Source organism: Scyliorhinus torazame, chromosome 9 (assembly GCF_047496885.1).
Source record: "Scyliorhinus torazame isolate Kashiwa2021f chromosome 9, sScyTor2.1, whole genome shotgun sequence".
NCBI classification, from domain to species: Eukaryota; Metazoa; Chordata; class Chondrichthyes; order Carcharhiniformes; family Scyliorhinidae; genus Scyliorhinus; species Scyliorhinus torazame.
Window position 1 is genome coordinate 47,393,121 of NC_092715.1, and position 15,854 is coordinate 47,408,974.

A 15,854-nucleotide genomic window follows, 5' to 3' on the forward strand; every position below is an offset into this window, starting at 1 on the left:
AATACCTTTAGCACTCATCAGAATTCAATTAACTTGGATAATTTGAATTGGACAGTGTAAATAACACAGCACATCAGGAAAATAAAAGAAAAATTCTGAAAATTTGAAATGAAGGATGAAAGACTGGAAATACGCAGCAGTAATACGGGTTAACATATTTTTTTGCCTCTGTAACTGCATGTTGTACCTGCATCCAAACTTTCCGCGTTCCTTGTACAATTGCACCTAAATCCCTCTGACCATCGACGGTTAAAACTTTCACACCTTCTATAATTATCCTGCTTTTTATTCTTGCTACTAAAGTGAATAACCTTGCCCCTTCCAACATTATACAGCAACTGCAGTCTTGTTGAATCACTCTTATGGGCGCAACCTAACTAGAAAAATATAGAGTCCATTCTGGGTTTAATGGGGTAATTCCCAGCACTTGTCGCGCCGGGATCGACTCCGCTATCTAATGGCATTTTGTTTGATTTTAGTGTCCCAGCGGGAAACGCTCCCCCCCCCCCCCACACACACATTTAAATGGCTCCCAATCGCTCAACCTCCTGATGCAACCCCGGACCCCTCCCAACGCCCCAACTCACCTTTCAGGGGGTGATCGACCCTCGCACTCCACTTCCCATGGGTAGGGCACCCCCGGGCCGGATCCTGGAGCAGGCAAAATAGCAGCCTGGCAGTGCCCCTGCCAGCTTGTCAGTGCCACCTTGACAGTGTCCAGATGGCACCCGGGTAACACTGCCAGTGTGGCATTGCCAGGGTACAGGGCTGAAAATGCAAAGGTGCCTGGGTGGCACCAGCAGTGCCGGGCTGCCACGCTGCCCGGAGGCCGACCACCAGAGGGCCTCCGATCATCTGGGAGATCCCGCCAGGTACTGTTCTGCCTGGTTCCCATTTGTGGGGACCAGTAGTGAACAGTGCCCAGCTGGGGAATCCTCAGCGAGGCCGATAAATGACGGTGGGTGTTAGACCCGATGCGAGTACTGCTAAATAGGTTTCTAAACTCACTTAGTCATGCGAGACTGGGTAGGACTCAGATCACAACGAGGCATATTGGCCATTGGGAATCTCGGGAAAGGCCTCTCCCGGGATCGACTGACTGTGATGCACCCCAGTTCTGGTGGGATGCGGCCGGTAGATCACATCCAATATCTCTTTTGCAACCTCTTTGTGTCATCCTCACCGCTTTCATTCGTCAGCAAACTTAGATATGTCACTCTTGGTCCCTTTGTCTAAGTTATTAATACAGATTGTAAGTAGCAGAGGTGCCTGCATTGACCCCTACCAGACTCCACTGTCTGCCAACTTGAAAATATTCTCGGCGAAGGGCCATTCACTAATGCCAGGACTGTATACTCCCACCGCTTGTCAGTGGAATTTCCCATTGAAGCCACCCCACACAGCGGGGGAACCCACGGACAAAAGTGTGTTGGCGGCGGGAAAAGCCAATCGCTTGGCCGGAGAATTCCGGCCTTTGTTTTCTAATGGATTGATATTTCTTGAAAATTTTTAATAAACTCTTAAAATATTTTCCACAGTTTGTTTACCCTCTATACCTTCTAGAATCTAGTCTATTTGCCCAATCGATCTTAGGCAGCCCTCCCTTCATATCATTGGAATTGGCTTTGTTTAAGGCTCAGTTTTTGGGCTCAAGTATGTTGCTTTCAAACTTACTTAGGGATTCTATCACTTCTTCCCAAAACTTCTTTTCAACCATGAGATTACTAATGAATCCTGCCTCATTACACAATTCTAGGCCTAAAATAGTGTAATTCATAGTTGGTTCTGCGACGTAGAGTTCCAGGAAACTGTAGCGAAAGCAGTCTACGAACTCATCTTTCAGACGACCTTTACCAATTCGATCTGCCCTTTCGGATGTGTGAAGATTAAATTCCATGAACATTACATTGTCATTATTACAAGCTCGAGTTATTTCGTGCTCAATGCTCTGTTCATATAACTGCATATGAACTACTCCCACCAATGTTTGCTGACCTCCAGCCAGACTAATGCTGTTTGCTGATCTTCTGAATCAGATCAATTCTTACTGCTGTTTGTGTACCACCCTTAACTATCGGAGCTACACCTCCCTATTTTCTATTCTGTCCGTCTGTTCGGAATGTTATGTACCCTGGAATATTTATTTCACCTTAGTCAACTTAGACCCATGTCTCTGTAATGGTGATTAGATCAAACGCATTTATCTTTGACAAAGAGTCATCCAGACTCAAAGCGTCAGCTCCCTTCTCTCTCCCCAAATGCTGTCAGACCTGCTGAGATTGTCCAGCGTTTTCTGTTTTCGTTCCATTTATTTCTATTTTGCCATTAGTTCATCTACCTCATCGTACATGATAAACTCCTTAATTATGTTTTGAAACACAATTTTTTGCACAGACCTTATTTGCTGCTGCTCTAATACTGATCAAACTCGGTCCCTTCCAGTCCATTTTCTGCTCCCCTTTTGTTTTCAAATGTATAGCTGTAGCCCCACCTTCTGGTAGATTAGTGTAACTTCTGACCAATATTTTCTCTCTGGCTTGCGCGAGAAGAGGATCGTTTTGCTCTCTTGTGTGCAAATTAAATTCAGATGTGGTTTTGTGTGTATGACTCCCAAGGTTTTCCCGATCTCTTAGCTTTGTGGATGTTGTGGGCGGCGCAGTGGTTAGCACTGCTGCCTCACGGCACTGAGGACCCTGACTCGATCCCGGCCCCGGGTCACTGTCCGTGTGGAGTCTGCACGTTCACACCGTGTTTGTGCGGGTTTCATCCCCACAATCCAAAGATGTGCAGGGTAGGTGGATTGGCCACGCTAAATTGCCCCTTAGTGGAAAATAATAATTGGGTAATCTAAACAAAATTTTAAAAGCTTTGTAGATGTTGTAAATCTGGTTACATGAATGTTCTACTTCAATGCTTTCACTCAAAGATCCCTCAAACCAATTGTCATTCATGACAATACATCTGAACAAGTCTGACAGATGCAGGGGTTCGCAAATATTTTGGGTAGGCCTCATTGAAAAAGATTGTGTCTCCTTTTAGCCAAGCGTACTTGCTGCACAGGTGACCAGAAAGCAAAATATTTCCCTCCGTCACTTCTGTGTCATGCTTCCTCTCACTTCACAGAATCACAGGACTGTTTCAGCACAGAAGGAGGCCATTTGGCCCATCGCGTCTCCACCTTTGTTTCTCTTTCCCCTTTTTCGCCGCCTCGCTGGTTTCATTTCACCTTGTTACCTGCTCCACTTTCTATGTTTCTTCTCCTTCCTCTTTCTCCTGCAGCGTTGGAGCTGTCACCTGGGGAGAACATGGGATGCAGTACAGGGAACAAAGAGAGGCACAAAGAACTTCAAAATCATCAATGGTTTTATGTGCAAAAAAGGGGAATCTGCTGCTGAATTCATATTTGACCCGTGGGCTCATGCTAAATAATGTTTGGGATACTCCTGTCCATCCCTGTCAGTGGTTGTAGATCCCTATCATTGTTCATGTCCAGACAGGACAACTTACCGGAGCGTTGATGAAGTTGTGAATCCGCACTGCCCCCCTCACCCTGCCCAGATCCTGCTGCTCCAGGCCACAAAGAGAACTGTTTTCACCTTAATCTTTTTATATATATTATTTTTTTAATTTAGAGTACCCAATTCATTTTTTCCAATTAAGGGGCAATTTAGCGTGGCCAGTCCACCTAACCTGCACATCTTCGGGTTGTGGGGGCGAAACCCACGCAAACACGGGGAGAATGTGCAAACTCCACACGGAGAGTGACCCAGAGCCGGGATCGAACCTGGGACCTCGGCGCCGTGAGGCAGCAGGGCTAACTGACTGCGCCACCGTGTTGCCACACCTTAATCTTTTTAACAGTACTGCCCCACCATGCGGACACCTTGCCCATCCTGTCTACTGATTGTAATTGCGCTGCACGACATCAATAAAACGTAAATTAAAGTCCTTTGGTGTGTCCTGCGGCATCAAACTACATTTACAAAAATGGTAAATAGAGGGGATTTGAGACACACATTTGGGGGTATTTGGTTCTAACTTTGCACATCCCCCCCCCCCCCCTTGGGTCAAATACAAAATAGTGCACAATATTGGTGGCACAGTGGTTAGCACTGCTCACGGAACCGAGGACCCGGGTTTAATACCGCCTCCGGGTCACTGTCCGTGTGGAATTTGCACATTTTCCTTTGTCTGCGTGGGTTTCACCCCAACTAACCAAAGATGTGCAGCATAGGTGGATTGGCCACGCTAAATTGCCCCTTAATTGGGAGAATTTTTCAAAACAAATATTGGGACAAGATTTTATTTAATGTCGTTTAGCGCCAGACTGTAACAAGAGCTTCCACAAACATCTCTTGGACCCTATGATAGATATAAGTTTATGCCTTTCCTCAGGAGACCGAACAATGCTTCCGGTTGCTGTACATCATAAATTACAGAAGTGAAGTGAGTTATTTTTATGGTTCAGATGCAATTATTATCTTGTAAGCTTGTGTATTGAAAGAAAGTTTATTGTGAAGATCAATAAAATGCAGTGGGTTTAGCAGGACTTGCTCAGATTCATTTAGAACTTGAATTTGATAGATCAAGGTATATAAAATGAAATCAGCCATTCTGCTGCAGTTAAAGTAAACGCAGACTTTCTGCTGACCTTTGTTGCGTGTTGTGAACATTAGATGCGAGAGGATTTGGCAAAGCTCTGATGCCTCTTCCATTGCTATCACTCACTGCGCTGTTAAAAATTGCTAACTTTGCATCGTTGCTTTATGCGCTTGATTCTCCAAGTTGGAGAGGAGAAGGTGGGAGAACATTTTTCTCTCTCTCTGTCTCCCTTCCTCGCGAATCGGACACGTTGTATGAACAGCGCATTACCACAAAATTGTTCACGGCTCTGAGTGTTTGCTGCTTATACTCCCTTTCTGTACCTGTGACCTGAAATGGTCTCCCATGGAGATCCTTAAAATTGTACACAGCATGAGTCTGTGCCTCAGGAGAGGAGGGGAATATATCAGAGAGCTAAAAGGTGCTCCTTGGTGCAACAATGCCTTCAGTCACTATGTGCAGCCATATGGGTGAAAATTTCCAATAACAAAACGATAGACTTGCTAAGAGAACAATCTCATCCTTACTGAGGAATAGAAGGACCTTCGTTAATGTGTATTTGTGATGTTGCTACAAACAACGGGAGGAAATAGGATCTTTTCCGTGACATGTACAGTTGTAAAAATGAGTGTGTTTTCAATGTCAGGTCCGCCTGGAGTGGCCAACAGATCTCGCTATCAACCCGATGGATAACTCCCTCTACGTGCTGGACAACAACATTGTGCTGCAGATCACAGAGAACCATCAGGTGCGCATCGCAGCTGGTCGGCCCATGCACTGCCAGGTACCAGGTGTTGAGTACACACTGGAGATACAAGCGGTCCACACGGCGCTCGAATCAGCCAGCGCCATCTCTGTGTCCTACAGCGGCGTCCTCTACATCGCGGAAACGGATGAAAAGAAAATAAACCGCGTGAGACAGGTGACCACAGACGGGGAGATCGCCCTCCTTGCCGGTGCGCCCTCAGACTGTGACTGCAAGAACGATGTCAACTGCGACTGTTACCGGACTGGTGACGGCTTTGCCAAAGATGCCAAGCTCAACTCTCCATCCTCACTGGCTGTCTCCCCGGACGGCACGCTGTACATTGCCGACATGGGTAATATTCGGATCCGAGCGGCCTCCAAGAACAAGCCAGTGTTGACATCGCTGAACCTGTACAAGGTGGCATCCCCTTCAGAGCAAGAGCTGTACATCTTTGACGTCAATGGCACACACCTGTACACCAAGAGCCTGATCACCAACGACTACCTCTACAACTTCAGCTACAGCAACGAAAACGACATCACCGGCGTGACGGACAACAACGGAAACACTCTGCGGATCCGAAGGGATCCCAACCGCATGCCAGTGCGAATTGTGTCGCCCGACAACCAAGTGATCTGGCTGACTATTGGGACCAATGGAGGATTGAAGGGCATGACAGCCCAGGGTCAAGAGCTGGTTTTACTGACCTACCACAGTTACAGTGGCCTCTTGGCAACAAAAAGCGACAAGACTGGCTGGACAACTTTCTTTGAGTAAGAGTCTCCTTATCTTCTAGTAAAGCTGAATAAAAAAGTAGAACATTAATTTATTTTTAGTTTGTAAAACTGACTTTTATAAGATGTGTAGAATGTAAAGTTTGATCTTAGTAGTTCGGCATGAATTTTCCATATCACTAAGTTTAATGCCTTATAAGTGGATTTTGATGTTCAATTCTGTTTGAGTTTTCACTGCTTCGATTTTATTCATTTGTGTTGGTTTTTAGGGTGAGGCCTTCATTGGTTAGGCCAGCTTTTATTGCCCATCCTTAATTGTCCTTGGGGGAAGTGGTCGTGAGCTGCCTTCTTGAACCGCTGCAGTCGGTGTGGTATAGGTACACCCACAATGCTACTATACTCCATCCTCCCTCCATTTTGACCCCTAGCCTCCTGAAGATGGAGGCTTTTGCTGGAACATAGTTCCAGATCAATAGGTAGATACCCGATTCTTTGCCCTTTCATTACTTCTGAGTATGGACAGCACACCAATACTCATCAGATCTTAATATTCTGCCTTTACGTGGTGGCGAATCACAAACTGGCAAGCATATTGATGCACTATCAATTACGACGAGACGAGGGTAGAATGTAATCGAGGCTTTATTACACAGATGTGTGGCCTCCTACAGCAGCTTACAAAATGCCTGCTGTTCGGAGAGCACACACATTTATACTCCGCCAGCAGGCAGGGATCCACCCCCGTACCTGCAGTACAGGGGCCTTACCGTAATACCCATATATACAATATAATACAACAGTGGTGACTACCACACATAGGTTGTCCTGAACTGGCCATCATCAGATTTCAACCGTAGGGAGTTGGAGGTTGAGTTCTATTTCATGCTCTCCAAACAGCAGCTTTTTAGTCCCCTTTCCAGCAGCATTGATAAAGACCAGAGGGTTTCCTTCCCTGTTCCCATAATACACACCTTATACGGTTTTTGTTTGATTGGTCAACGAAAGGCCAGAGGGACATGCTTGCCATCCAATTAAGGATGGTGGGCAGGCTCCTGGACACAGGTGGGCCTTTAGGAAGCCCTCCAACAGTGAGAAAGCTGCAGCCTGCCATTGCAGGTAAGGGAGAGAGAAAGGCGGCCTGTGATCACGGGTATGGCCATTTTTCTGCATCGGCGGGAGGTGTTAGGGGCACCTGTTGCCAGGAGTCACGACCTCTCACTGGCCATGTTTCAGCTACCACACGGGGACCTATTGGAAAATTGACCCCACAGTGCCCGGCGGTTAATGGCCTTTCCCATGGCACCCCCGACCTGGTCTCCTTAAGAAGGGCCTAGACGCAGAACCACATTGGCAAACCCGCCAGCCAGTTGGTGGTGGCAGTGAATTCCAGGTTCGCTAGCCTTCGTTGCTGCCTTATGGTGGGCAGCCAAAATTCTGCTCGTCATGTGCCAGCCCTGTTCGGGATATTGATGGTGAAAGTTCTCTTTGGCAGCAGGGCGAAACAGGTGATAACGGTTTGTACACCCTGTCCAATTTCACCCCACCCCCCCTCACCCTGTATGTTATTGCAGAGGAACAGGCTGAGATGTGTCAGCTCGGGTTTTTCACTCAGTTGCATTCAAGGTCAGTGAGAATTTTTGGTTTGATTTTCTTGGATGTGTTGCCTGGGGTTATTCACCTCCCTCAGGAGGTTAAAGAAATCAGGAAGATTCCATGACAGCATAGATTGTACATGCTCGGTTGGGCTGGTCTGAACTGAAATTCTAGGTCAGTCAGTGGAAATGTTCTGTGTACTGAGTGTTATATAAGACAATTTCTGTTTGGGGTGATTTTAAAAGCCTTTGAAAAATATATCAGAATTCACTTTTTGAAGTCCAGCGTTAATTTTCCTGTCAAAAGTTTTTGGAAGGCCATCTGCCTGAAGGGAAAACGTGTTCAGAAAATAAATCCTTCAGTCTTTCTGTTAAAATAACCACTCTTCACAATATTTTCTCCAGCTATGACAGTGAGGGCAGACTGACGAACGTGACGTTTCCCACTGGTGTGGTCTCGAATCTCCATGGGGAGATGGAGAAGGCAATAACTGTGAATATTGAAACATCCAACAGGGAGGATGACGTCACCATTACCACTAATCTTTCTTCAGTGGATGCCTTCTACACCCTTGTTCAAGGTACAGTAGTCATGGCTCGACACACCGCTCACGTCACTTCAAACGCCATGCTCAGGCCCCGAATGCTCCAGACGCCAGGCTCATAAAGGGACGTATCAGTATTCAAGCAAGGCCAGAATTTCTAGCTGGCAAGTGGATAGTTTAGCGAGAGGCTGCGCACTTATTCTGAGGCGGCGGTGTGGGGGTTGAGTTTCAGACCTCCCGCAGTAGCTCTTGTGTGGGATCAGCAGCATCCCCAGAGATACAGAGCAGACAGTCAAAAATTATTGACCCCTTGGGGTTCTGGAAGTTATTGTGGGAGATTGGCAGAACCATGTGGAATTTCCTGTCCATGTGTATAAGTAGAAGCTCTTTGGCAGCAAAGAAGTAGATCAACAGATGTTTTGAGAATTAAGGAAAGATTGTTTCTGATTCTTTAAACCCACCCTCACCCAGGTGGGGAGGGTGTGTTTATTCAAAAATTACAGTTAAGCACTATCGATTGTTTGAGTGAGATTGTCAATTACTATCAAATTAGGGGCAGATCTGCGATGCAGGCCCAATCCTCAAGGAAACTTTCAGCCCTTCAGTCAGGGTTGGGTTTGAGCCCATTTTTAAGAAGTACAGTGACATTATCTATAAAGCCATCAGAGGGTCCGAGAAGGTGAACCAAACATAGGTTTATTTTGGAGTCAAAAGAAAAGGACGCAACACAACACAATCGGGACTGCCAATCATGCCGGTCCCAATCTGGGCCGGCATTTAAATCTTTGTTTCAAGAACCCCAGTGGATGGACCTCCGTCTCTCAACGGGGGAGCTTGTATTCCATGAACCCCATCGTGGAGATTAATCGGGTCATCCCCGTGGGTCTCCTGAGGGTTATTACATCTCTCCCCCGCCCCGCCCCCCCGCAAAGTCCGTAGGGCCCTCTGTTGTTGGATGCAGAGGAGATCTCATTCACCGCAGTCAAGCAGGAGCGTTATGATTAGGCAGTTGTTACAAAACTACGGCAGCTATAAAACTCTGCATCGGTCACACATAGGCAAACCGAGAATTCAAACATGGCTGCATGTTCTCTCTCTCTCTCTCTATTTCCGGTTATTTGGTCACTGGTAAGGTGGGAAAGGGAGAAAGAAAAGTCGACATTGGTGAAAGAATTTTTAAAAATCGCAAGAGATGCCTCAAAATCGCCTGACCTTTGACTTACCGTCACATTAGCGTAATAATGATGGGATTTTTATTCTTTCATGGGATGTGGCGTTGCGGACCCACCATTTATTGCCCATCCCGAATTGCCTTGGCAGTTATGAGCCAACCACATTGCTGTGCGTCTAGAGTCTCATTCAGGCCGGACCAGATAAGGGTGGCAGATTTCCTTCCCTAAAGGGTCATTTTAAAACCAGATGAGTTTTCACAACAATCGTTCATGGTCACCATTAGACTTTTAGTTCCAGATGTTTTTATTGAATTGAAATTTCGCCATTGCCATGGTGGGATTCAAACCCAGGTCCCCAGAGCATCACCCTGGGTCTCTGGATTACTAGTCCAATATGTCACTGCCTCCCCAAGTTCAGCAGTTACAGGTGCTAAAGAGCCAGTATTTCCAGTTTTCTGTGCGTCTTTACTTGAAAGTTCATGTTAGTCTTTTCCCTCAGCTATTTTGCTTCTGAAGATTGGGTCTTCATTGTATTAAAACATATCAAGTATTAAAGGGCCATTGAGATCCCAGTTAGAATTGCAAGTTGCAGGTGGCACAATGGCACAGTGGTCAGCACTGGTGCCTCACCGCCAAGGATCCGGGTTCGATCACGGCCCCAGGTCACTGTCCGTGTGGAGTTTGCACATTCTCCCCGTGTCTGCGTGGATCTCACCCCTGCAACTCAAAGATGTGCAGGGTAGATGGATTGGCCACACTAAATTCCCCCTTAATTAGAAAACAATAATTGGGCACTCTAAATTTATAAAAGAAATTTTTAAAAAAGATTTGCAAATATGCATCCATAAGAATATAGTCATTGTGTTTCTAACGTAATTATGGTGGATTCCCATGATGGATTCGATAGAGTAGGAGCCAGACTTAAACTGAACACGGGCTGGTGTAGTTTTACAGCAAAATATAAGAATAGATATGACTCAAATATTTAATGGACTTCTATCCAGTTCCTCCAATCGAGGCAGTAAGTGATAGCATCACCAAAAATCATTTTTATGCTGTATTCCTTAAGAATTCTGATACTTTACAAGTTTAGTGTGCAGCGTTAAGGAGGATCTGCTAAGGTGGGATAGTCTCTCCCTAATGTTGGCTGTCTGGGTACAGGCGGTCAAGATGAACATTTTGCCATGGTTCTTATTCTTGTTCCAGTGCCTCTGTGTCTTTTTACCAAAGTCATTTTTATGGTGGTGGAAAGGTTGATTTTGTCATTTATATGGGCGCGTAAAGTGGCAAGAGTTAAGACGATGGTGCTCCAGAGAGGGCAACAGTCAGGAGGTTTGGGCCTTCCAAACTTGCTATGTTATTATTGGGTGGCGAATGCCGAGAAGGTGCGGGATTGGAGTAGGGAATCGGAGACGTTGTGGGTGAAGTTGGAGGTTGGTTTCTGTAAGGAGTCAGGGTTGCGGGCACTGGCAACGGGGCCACTCCCGTTTACTCCAGGGAGGTATACGGGAAGCCCGGTGGTGGCTGCGTTGAGAATTTGGAGTCAGTTTCGGTGGCACTTTAAATTGGGGGTGGGGTCAAAGATGATGCCGATTTGCGGGAACTATGGGTTTGAGCCTGAGAGGATGGATGTGAGGTTTTGGGGTTGGGAGGAATAAGAGCTGGCGGAAGTGAAGGATCTGTTTTTAGAGGCTCGATTTGCTTCCTTGGAGGAGCGGAGACAAAGAATGGGGTCACCCAGTGTGGGAGGGTGTTCAGGTATATGTAGGTGCGGAATTTTGTAAAATAGGTCTGCCCAACCTTCCTGGTGGCACTGCCCTCCTCATTTTTGGAAGGGATGTTGTCGGTGGGTTGTCTCTGCGATTTATGGGAGGTTTAAAAAGAATTACGATACTTTTGTAATGGAAATTTAGGCCTGTGGCAGGGGCATGCAGTGTTATTACGATATGAATATCAATGTTTTGATATATGTTTACATTTTGATTAATGTTAATTTTCTCTTGTATTTTAGATCAATTGCGAAACAGTTACCAGGTTGGTTCTGATAGCTCCCTCCGGGTAATGTATGCCAATGGCATGGATACCAGCTTCCAGACGGAGCCCCATATCCTGGCTGGCACAGTGAATCCAATAATAGCCAGGCGCAACATAACGCTCCCTGTGGAAAACAGTCTGAACCTGGTGGAATGGCGGTTCCGAAAGGAACAAACCAGAGGACAAATCAGTATCTTTGGCCGCAAACTGAGGGTAAACAGCCTCCTGTTAATGGATTGTTTTCTTTAAATGGGTTAGACGCCACAAACGGAAAACTCCTCTTGTTGTAAACTCATTAGGCGCGCCGGGTGCAATGGGTGAATTGCGCATGGGCCCCAAATAGGGTGTAATTGGATAAATATTTATTGGTTGATTTTTGCAACTCGTATAAATTGAATTTTAAACAACCACCCTTCAGTGGTACCACCCTACAGAATCCTTTATACACCCCTGAAGAGAGAGTTAGTGCACAGAGTAATGTTGGGTCAGTGACAATTTCACTGTAACATAGGTGTGAACTCTGCCTGAAGTTCAAGGCAATGGCTGTTTTTGACAATGAAAAATGCTTTGCCATGCAACACCTGTGTTAGTTGCAGTGAACATTTTGTTGCATATTAGTAAGTAAGAAAAGTCGCCATAGCCCCAGATGACCATAGGCTGCTTTCCCCTTTGAGGTGGGAAAGCTGACTGGTGGTGATTTACCCTGAGGATCATCACACCTCAGGTGAGGGGCAAGGTTGAGAAGGCGGGACTGTCCTGAATAACTTCATATTCGATGCATATTAGACTGGGAGTGTCACCCACAGACATCAACGTCGAGAGAATAAGGGGTTGTCACTGATCCATATTACAGCAACAATGTGTCCTTGCGTAGTGCCTTCAATGTAGTAATTTGTCACAAGGCACTTCACATAAGCATTATAAAATGAAAGCTTGAGACTGAGGCACATAAGGAAAACTTAGGGCAGATGACCAAAACTTGACTCAGAGTTTTTGAGAGAGCATCTTAAAACAGGATAGAGAGACATAGACATTGAGGGAGGCAATTTCAAGGCTCAAGGATTTGGCAGCTGAATTATAACAATATTTGAAGCCACTGGGATCACACCATCATAATGAGGTTGAGATTTTCCAACATCATTCCCCCATTTGTGGTGTTTCACTAACATTACATCTACGTTATAGTGAAACCATTATTGATCATCCTCCACCCCGCCCCCACAACCACCACAATTCATTAGGATTGTCACTGACCAACTTTACTCTGCACGCTCTCTCTATCTATAGGTACCATGCCCTAAGAGGGCGTTGGTGACCATGGACTTCCATGTGTTGGTTCATGGTTATGCTTGGCAAGGTTCGGCTGTGGTTACTCAGTGCACTGGCACATCCTTATTATTTGTGAATTATAGTGGGCAAAACCTTGCTGCTTTTTCTAAAATGGGCAAACCTCAAAGATATTAATGGATCTCAGGCAGGTTGGTGCCTTGGGGAGACTTGAAAGTGGAAAATCTCAGATGTTTTGTGAGTGAATGTTTTTGCTAATAATGCGCAAGTCAACTTGCAGCAGTTTGATGTGGAACAGGCTTGAGCAGTAGCCAAGCTGTCTGTTAACATATTGAAAGGCAGCTAAACTCGCTCTTCATTTACATCAAGAGTTCTGTCAAGTAATTTGCACCGAGGAAGAATCAATCACTCTGAACACTCTTTAGAAAGTAGCTAGCTTGTCTAAAAAGCAATAATGGGGTGGGAACATGAACACTCCTAATTGATTGGTTTGGGATGTTTTTGTATAAGGTAAACGGCAGGAACCTCCTCTCCATTGATTTTGATCGAACAACTCGGACAGAGAGGATCTACGATGATCACCGTAAATTTCAGCTGAGGATCCTCTACGATCAATCAGGTCACCCAACCCTCTGGTTGCCGAGCAGCCGGCTGACTGCTGTCAACATCACTTATTCCTCTACCGGCCAAATCTCTGGTATTCAGCGGGGCCCATTGGGGGAGAGAATTGATTACGACGCGCAGGGGAGAATTGTGTCCCGTGTACTGAATGACGGAAAAACCTGGAGTTACACGTACCTTGACAAGGTGAGGAGGCAGGGAGCGGCTGCTGTATGCAGAGGAGTTTGACGGCATGCCATTTCTCTTAAGTGTATCTGACACAAAATGAAGCGTAGCCTTGCCTGGTGTAGTTGTACATTATGTAGTTGAAACTAATAATATGAAGCTTCAAATTTACATGTCCAAGTAGATTATGCCAAGCTTTACTAAAGACTTGTAGGTCAAGGATGACTTAATTGAACAAATGCATCATCATTCAGAGTGTTCATTTCTTTTGTCATCTAATTTGCATTTCATTCTTAAGTATGCAATTATATTCTGTTCTATTTTACAGTCCATGGTGCTGCTTCTCCACAGTCAGCGGCAGTACATTTTTGAGTATGATTTACTGGATCGCCTGTCTGCAGTCACAATGCCCAGTGTTGCCCGTCACACCATGCAGACCATTCGCTCCATTGGCTATTACCGTAATATTTATAACCCCCCGGAGAGCAACGCCTCCATGATTGTAGACTACAGTGAAGAAGGACTGCTCCTGCAGACAGCTTACCTGGGAACAGGCCGGCGGGTTCTCTACAAGTACAGGCGGATGTCCAAATTGTCCGAGCTCCTGTACGACAGCACGCGTGTCAGCTTCACCTACGATGAGACTGCCGGTGTGCTCAAGACGGTCAACCTGCAGAGCGAGGGCTTTATCTGCACCATCAGGTATCGGCAAATTGGCCCTCTGATCGACAGGCAGATCTTCCGTTTCAGCGAAGACGGGATGGTGAACGCCCGCTTTGATTACAGCTACGACAACAACTTCCGGGTGACCAGTATGCAAGCTGTGATCAACGAGACTCCTTTGCCCATTGACCTGTACCAATTCGATGACATCTCGGGCAAATTTGAGCAGTTTGGGAAGTTTGGCGTGATCTACTACGACATCAACCAGATCATTTCGACAGCCGTGATGACGTACACCAAACATTTTGATGCACACGGGCGAATCAAGGAGATCCAGTACGAAATATTCCGGTCACTTATGTACTGGATCACCATTCAGTACGACAACATGGGGCGAGTGACGAAGCGAGAGATGAAGATTGGCCCCTTTGCCAACACCACCAAGTACGGCTACGAGTATGATGTTGACGGGCAGCTACAAACTGTCTATTTAAATGATAAAATCATGTGGCGATACAACTATGACTTGAACGGCAACTTGCATTTGCTAAACCCTGGTAGCAGTGCCCGTCTGACCCCACTACGCTATGACCTACGAGACCGAATCACTCGCTTAGGTGATGTCCAGTATAGGATGGACGAAGATGGCTTCTTGCATCAGCGAGGGGGTGACATTTTTGAATACAATTCCAAGGGGCTTCTGACTAGAGTTTACAGCAAAGCTGGTGGCTGGAACATACAGTACCGTTATGATGGCCTAGGACGACGTGTCTCTAGCAAGACCAGCATCGGGCAGCACCTTCAGTTCTTCTACGCTGATCTGAACTACCCAAACCGAATAACTCACGTCTACAATCACTCCAGCTCTGAGATCACTTCCCTCTATTATGACCTTCAGGGCCACGTCTTTGCTATGGAGATTAGCAGCGGGGAGGAGTTCTATATTGCTTCGGACAACACCGGCACGCCACTAGCTGTGTTCAGCAGCAATGGTCTGATGATCAAGCAAATTCAATACACTGCCTACGGCGAAATATACTTGGACTCCAACCCTGACTTCCAGCTGGTGATAGGGTTCCACGGCGGCCTCTATGATCCTTTAACTAAGCTGATTCACTTTGGTGAGAGGGACTACGATATCCTGGCTGGCCGATGGACAACACCTGACATCACCGTTTGGACGAAAGTGGCCAATGACCCTGCGCCGTTCAACCTGTACATGTTCAGGAACAACAACCCGGTGGGCAAAGTCGAGAATATCAAGGATTACATTACAGGTAAGAAAGGTCAACCAGTAATTTGGATAAATCTGCCAAGTACACGTGTTTACTGAATGGGGTGTTGTCAAATGGTCTCCAAACCAATTGTTCAGGTTGCCGAAGAGACAAGTTAAAAATGACTTGAGTGAAAATGGAGGTCCGGCAGAATTATGGCCACCTAGAAGCACTGGAGTTGTAAAATAAATGTCAATGTGGAGATCATCAGAGCATGTGGTGTAAATGGGTTAAATAAAAGGTGTTTCTCGAGATAGAAATAATTGACAGATACTGTGAGAGGGGTTGACAGATATGCATATTGTTGCTGAGCGGTGAGATGGGATTGATGTATATCATACAAAAGACCAGTTATAATTTACCAGACAGGGACAGGGCAACAGTTGGCAGAAAACTGACACTGAAATTCTGAGAGGA

The 15,854-nt window shown here is 46.0% G+C and overlaps 1 protein-coding gene across 29 annotated transcripts in view; it reads left to right on the plus strand.

Moving 5' to 3' along the window:
* LOC140429166 (teneurin-3) overlaps positions 1-15,854 on the plus strand; it is a 3,593,949-nt gene that overhangs the window by 3,562,915 nt on the left and 15,180 nt on the right. For all 29 annotated transcript variants that reach the window (XM_072515817.1, XM_072515806.1, XM_072515811.1 and 26 more), the window contains 5 exons: positions 5,249-6,123; positions 8,082-8,257; positions 11,405-11,640; positions 13,225-13,521; positions 13,829-15,440. In XM_072515817.1, coding sequence (XP_072371918.1) covers positions 5,249-6,123; positions 8,082-8,257; positions 11,405-11,640; positions 13,225-13,521; positions 13,829-15,440 — 3,196 coding nt within the window. The remainder of the gene's footprint in view (positions 1-5,248; positions 6,124-8,081; positions 8,258-11,404; positions 11,641-13,224; positions 13,522-13,828; positions 15,441-15,854) is intronic.